This window comes from Helianthus annuus, chromosome 5, assembly GCF_002127325.2.
Source record: "Helianthus annuus cultivar XRQ/B chromosome 5, HanXRQr2.0-SUNRISE, whole genome shotgun sequence".
Taxonomy (NCBI): Eukaryota; Viridiplantae; Streptophyta; class Magnoliopsida; order Asterales; family Asteraceae; genus Helianthus; species Helianthus annuus.
The window spans coordinates 93323535-93330384 of NC_035437.2; the positions used below are offsets into that span (position 1 = coordinate 93323535).

Consider the following 6850-nt stretch of genomic DNA (forward strand, 5'->3'; position numbering starts at 1 on the left):
CATATGCATTAACATGAGGCAGGAAACCCCAGCTAATGATATCACCGAGCGACACACTTCGATCACGCTGACAGTACTTCAACGGTCTTTTGAACTTCCTCTCGTGACTGTCTTTAAACCATTTCTGCCGTTCTTCCTTTTCCATGTCTTTGGGAGTACCATCAAAGTTTTTGTCTTTCAAGATCTCAGCTACTTTCCTTCTCAATTCATCTCGATTTTCTTTTGTAAAGAACTCCATCAGCGTAGGCAACTGGGAAGTATCTTTATTTTCACTCTCATCATCAGTCCAATCCTCAACCTCAGCCCTGTCGTACATGTCAGCATCCTCTACATACTTATACTCGTATTCTGGTTGGTGGTTGATGTCGAATGCATTTAACTCTTCTTCAAAATCAAACTTGAAATCAGGATCCACCATACGTGTCATTTCTTTAATCTTTTCCAATGTATACGTATGAAAATGTACACCTTCTTCCCTATAAGTATCCAATCTCAAAATTAATTTTTCAACATGTTCAACATTTTGAGCATCACCAGACTCCCCCTTTCCTTCAGCTCCCCCTGTCTCTTTATTCACAGAATCATTCATCAAATCATCAACGGTTCTTTCAGTGGAAGCTTCAGTCACTTTTATACCCATACCACCTTGAGCATCGTCATCGTCGTTATCAGAACCATGACTGCTTGCCGAAAAGACTTTCTCATCATAGTCATCTTCTTCGTCATCGTCATCATCATCATCATCATCGTCATCATCTTCATCATCGTCATCACCAGCTAGCTCTTCAAGATGTGTTTCTTCCTCAAAAAGGCCAGATATAGCAGTTAAAGGTTCAGGATTCTCAACAACCAAGGAAGGAACAATTGATCTCTCTGTCACTGTTGAACTTCCTTCAACGCCTTTACCTTTATCTTTCATCTGTTCATCAATCTCAGCTTGGCGTTTTGCCCTGAGTTCTTCAACTTGTATCTCTTCAAACATTTGTTGAATTGATGTTCCAAGCATCTTTTCAACAACTTTGTTTAACATATAGAACTCATGCTCTCTAAATGCTTTCGCCGCTTCAAGCTCTTTGTTTTTCATCTCGAAGTATTTGTTCTGTTCATCTCTTCGAGCTTTTTCTTCTTCCAACTCAGCAACTCGCACTTTCAAAATATCAATCTCTGATTGATCAGTGTCAATCTTCTTCAGTAATTCTTTGTTATCAGTCTCCAGTCTCTTTACACGCATTTTAAGAATTTTCTCACGATCAGAGACTTTCTTACTTTCAGCAGCTAGCTTTTTGTTTTCATCCAACACATCATCCATCTTCTTTTCAAGCTTCTTAACTTGTTCATCGTTTGCAAAGCCAAAATCTCCAATATCTTCAAGAGTATCATGAGGAATATGAAGACCTTTGTGCCCAGAAGAACCAGGAGTAAGTTGAATTTGAGTGAGTGGTGGTGTTTTGAATATTTCTTGCGATGTGAATAAGGTTTGTTGTTGTGGTGGTGAGAGATGTAGTGGTGAAAGATGTATTGGTGATGGTTGTCTGGGTGGTGTTGGTTGTTTTGGTGGTGAAGGTTGTTATGGAGGTGTTGGTTGTCTTGGAGGTGTTTGTATTGGTGATTGTGGTGTTGGCTCAGGTGGTGGTGTTGGTGATTTCCTGGATTCTTTGGAAGGTTTCTTCTTCAAGACAATCTTTGGCTTGGAAATCTTTGGAGTAACTTTTCGTATCTTTGGAGACACAACTTTCTTTCTTGCCCCGACTTTCTTTCTACCACTTGAAGGAGATTGCGAATCAGAAACGTGTTGCGGAGATGGCACATATAGAGCATCTTCCTTCTCTTGCCTTTTCCTCTTTCTCAACAACTTCTCTTTCTCTGTCTCTGCTTGAATTCTTTTCAACCTTTCAGTTTCATCTACTTCATCTTCCGAAGAACTTGAAGAACTAGTAGTGTCTTTATCAACAACATCACCTTCGATATCATCAATAACTTTTTCTTTCTGAGCTTCTACATTAACTGCTTGCTCAGTCTCTAAATCACCAAGGTCTAACATCACTTCTTCAATCCCAGCGTATGGATTTTCTTCAACATTCACAGCCGGTTCTTCAACTTCAGGCTCATCAACTAGCAATGTCTTTGCTACTTTCTTTTGTTTCTTCTTTGGCTGAGATGATGACCCCTCACCCTCTTGTACTTTAGGGGTGGTCTTTCTGCCTCTCCTCCTCGGTTCTTTGACAAACCAATCATTTCTGGTGGTTTTGAACTCCACAAGAGTTTTTAGCTCTTCAGCATAAGCTGCTTCCTTCATTTCTTCTTCGTTTCTCCAGTTTTGATGATCAACTGGATCAGGATCAACATAATTCACATCCTTGATATGTCCTAAGAATTCAGCACCTATCTTTGGTTCTGGATGGTTTGGGTGATATCTCGCAAGCTGCTTTAGAGAATCATTGCTCATGTGTGACTGAACTAACAAATCTTTCTTCAAATCACGTTCAATCTCTGGATAGGCATGATCGATCAGCATCTGCACAAACCTTGGATACATCCAACTTCGACTCTTTGTAGTTATATTCTCTGCCATATAATGAAAGACAATAATTATATTTCTTGTTCAGGACTAACGTAGTGACCATGTTCATCTGATAATCGCGCATTGTATCGTAACTTCCCTTGGTATGGCTAAGTGACATCAAAATACAATGAATAATAAACTTGTAGGGTTTCTGGAATTTTGACTTCAAATAGTTTCCAACATTCAATGCACCCTGGTATCCCATCCTGAGCATACAACCCTTTACCATCCGTTCTGGAAACTTTGTTGGCGACTCTGCATCATCCGGAAAATTCACAACCTCACGAATAAGCGCCTCAGTAATCACAATTTCCTTCTTCTCATTATTCACCTTCACAATTGAGTTAATTGACTTGTTTTCCTCATCATACTTTGAATGCTTCCAGAATCGTTTGATATGTGACTTGTACAATGGTCGTTGATCAGTCAAGGCCTTTTGAATAGGAATACGACCCATGAACTCCAAGATACTGCTGAACTTTGCCAATTCAGTATTTTTCTGCACATCCAAGTCACAACAGCTGTTGTGAAGTGGATCAAATATCACACTTGAACCCTGTATGACAAAATAACATAACATGAATCAACACTTAAAAAATTTCAACTTCAAAACATTTACAAGTGAAAACACATGTCAACAGAAGCGAAATCAAAACAGATACTTAGAAGCGAAATCAGCTAAGTGCTGTTAGAAGCGAAATCAGCACAACCACATTTGGGGCGGAATCACGAAATACACTCAGAAGCAAAATCACAACAAATGCACTCAGGAGCGAAATCACAAAATTGTGTTAAGAGCGGAATCAGGCATGATACATAGGAGCGGAATCACTTCACTCACAGTTTGGGGCGAAATCACATTCAAACTCTCAAAACTCATCAAAACATGAAATTGAAGCCATTAACCTGTTAATATCTTAATTCCGATCAAAGGGTTATGTTTTGATTTCATTATTGCCTTCTCAAACATTCTAGATCTAAGATTTTATCATCAGTTTATCGACAAACACTCAATCTGTTCAGATCTGTGACAATTATCATACAAATACATGACCTACACACTAAACCGACAACATATGTTTGATTTTATGTTAAGATTTAACAGTTAAAAGCCCTAAAACTACGTTTTATTCACTAACAGTCGCCGATAGTTCAAAATAAGTATGATATCGAACAAATTTGAGCCTAAATCTACCTTGCCCATGATGAATAGATGAAATAATCACAAGATCAAACTAAATTTGGGCAGCAATTCGGTAGTAAAACGATGTTTTTGGGGTTTCGCTCAAAGTCGCTGAGAGAGAAATGGGTTGGGGCGAAATCAGACAAGTGACAGTAGGAGCGAAATCAGATGGCTTATATAGCTGGTCAGATTCCGCTCGAAATGACCCAAAGTATCTCTCGAGCGAAATCACTAAGAAGCTATGAGCGAAATCAAATCTTGAAGCAGCTTAGGAGCGAAATCAGTTTTAAGTGCCATTATGAGCGAAATCATCTTTTAGTGTGTTTAGGAGCGAAATCAAAAATATTATTTTCAAAATTTTAACTTTTTAGCAATTTCTGATTGTTCACCGACACACCCAGTTAACCAAGTCCAAGTTAATGACCTTGGTCAACTGTTTGGCCTACCAAGTCCAAGTTAATGACCTTGGATGACCGGATTATGAAGTACGCTGATGTTTAGATCTGAAAACAGTTCAAATTAATGAACTTTTGAACATTTTGAACCTTCAAACACTTTTCAAACTGTCAAACAATGTACCAATCACATTTTAGTATCTCCTGCTTACTAAAATAAGATGATCTGCACAAAGCTTTGATCGTCTGATTCCCAACGTCGGTTGTCGAAAATAAGATGAAAAAATTAAAATCTTTTTGGATTTTTAGCAAGATAAACTGAAATATGTACACACAATCTTTTTGTGAGCGTGTTAGGGGATCATATCAACATTTGACAAGACACAAGCACCTTAAGCTATTATTTCATACCAAGCTTTAAACAATTCGCGTAGATTGCCGATATACTAATCCTCTTAAATTCTCACAGAACGTTCAATTTGTTCGGGATACGGAATTAATGTCTTAAGACTTAAACCTCTACATGTGTCCCACCTCGGTATATACTCCCGTATCCAGATCCCAATATTCAGTCTTACAGGTGAGTATACCTAGACGATATCTGTAATGGGTTGAATTGGGAGGGCCGTGAGAGCTCAGGTCGATACTTCCGTATACGCAGAGAGATGACGGCTTCGACTTTGCGGTGGGTTCCCTTTAGAGAATCTTTTTTACAACAGCACATGATTTGACATTTTGCAATGTTTAATCATGTTTTATGCTGAGGGGAGGCTTTACAAGTAAAGCAATGCGTAAAGTATTATCCGGGGACTAGGTCAGTATTTCCATACAGCAGAAGTCCCGGGATAATACCCCAGATATAACTAAGCATAAAGACCTAGTATCTCAGAATAAGGGACCTTTCAAACGAGATTTCGGGGGTTACCCATATATCCTGGAGGTGTTCTGTAACAACCCTCGTCAAAACTATTATTTATTGTATTATTTTATTCAATAGGAAAACCTAATTAAGACACCCAAGTAATTTTACACAAACCCTGAAAGTTTCAGAACAATCAGAATCAGGATCAGGGCCCCTAAAACTCGAGGGGGCAAAACCTAGTTGACGATTATCTTAATAACTCGTTGTTGAATTCTTATTGGCCAAAACTGTCGACTCACCTGAGCTAGTTGGACACGTACCTACCCTACCCTAAAAATGACACCCCAGGCGATACGCGGGAGGTGCCACGAATTCTTCCGCGACACGCGGGAGATGCAAATTTTGGGTATAAATAGAGGGGTCTGGCACTTGCATTCTGGTGTTAATTCGACGAGAAAATTCGCTTCGTAGACGAAGTTATACACTGTTTACTATCAACACACACGATTCACGAAACGCTGCCTCAATCAGGGTAATAACTCGATCGCTATTACGATTCAACGTCCGATCGATTGTAACTATCCAACGATTGTCTGAGTGCTGCTCAAATTGAGCTTATACTTTGTTATTCATCGTGATTTCGACTTGAATATTTGAGTGCTGTTCGAATTCAGACTATGCTCTGTTATTCGTTGTGAATCCGATTGAATTGTTAAGTATTGCACTTGTTAATCGTTGTGAGGGCTTAATCTAGTGAATTGTCGTAACTGCTGTATTAGTTACAACCCCGTTTGTGTGCATTGTTATTAGGTTAATCAGTAGGCTAGACTCTGCCCAAATTGAATCAGCAGTATATCAAGACTTATCTGTAGACTAAACTTTGCCCATAGAAATCTGCAATGTGAGTTCATTTCTCTTTTCTCACCGTTTGTGAGTCCATACTCTTTTATCACAGTTTATCACCTTTTTGTGATATAATGTTTTCCAAAATCATAAAAGGTTACCTGTTATACTTACAGTGATTAGATTTTTATATTCGGTGAATAAATTGCTGGTATAGGAAGTTTTATATATTATTTGATCCTCGTTACTATTAGCCAGAAAGATAGCTAATAAAATCATGACTACAATCACAGTAAGAATTATATCCCAATAACCATAACCTATAACTGTTTCAGTATACAAGGATTATATTGTTAATCACATTAATATATTAAATATTGATAGAATTAACATATTATATTTGATAAGTAATAATAGTTTGACATAAATTGATATATGTCATTTTGTGGATTGAATATATATATCATTCTATGGATTGAATGGTTTTATGCCATAAATAATATATTTTACAAAGTAATAGGACATCATCATGTCCAAGGACACTAGTTGAGAGAATGATCAACAGTGTTATAATTAGAATCACTAGTTGAAAGAATGATCAACAGTGATATAAACAGAGTCACTAGTTGAAATAATGATCAACAGTGATATGACCCCGTCATAGGAATCGCCTAATGACAGATAAATTGAATAATAGTAAAGTATAGTTATTTGATAAATTCACTATTGGACGAAAGTAAGCCAATGAGTGATATTATTGCTGTTATATTGGAACTGCCATCATGTGACAAAATACTGATTGAGTGGGGTAAATATCAATAAATATAAAAACCTTAACACTGTAAGGTATAACAATACATTTTATAAAAATGGAATGATCTCACTCAGCATTTCCCGCTGACAAAACCTTTTACAAACATGTTTCAGGTAATTACCATAGATTGGAATAAAGGCTGGATACGGCACTGAAAGGCATCAAGAAATGGCTTACTTTAATCAAATTA

General features: G+C 37.6%; 1 protein-coding gene across 1 annotated transcript; it reads right to left on the bottom strand.

Moving 5' to 3' along the window:
• Window positions 1-1567: 1567 nt before the first annotated feature.
• Window positions 1568-2572, bottom strand: LOC110943004 (histone H1-I-like). Its single transcript, XM_022184764.1, has one exon. It carries the CDS (start codon window positions 2570-2572, stop codon window positions 1568-1570), a length of 1005 nt encoding a protein of 334 aa, XP_022040456.1.
• Window positions 2573-6850: the final 4278 nt, after the last annotated feature.

What these genes read in the sequence shown, in the direction of transcription:
- LOC110943004 (XM_022184764.1), bottom strand. Translation starts at nt 2,572, where the DNA reads ATGGCAGAGAATATAACTACAAAGAGTCGAAGTTGGATGTATCCAAGG.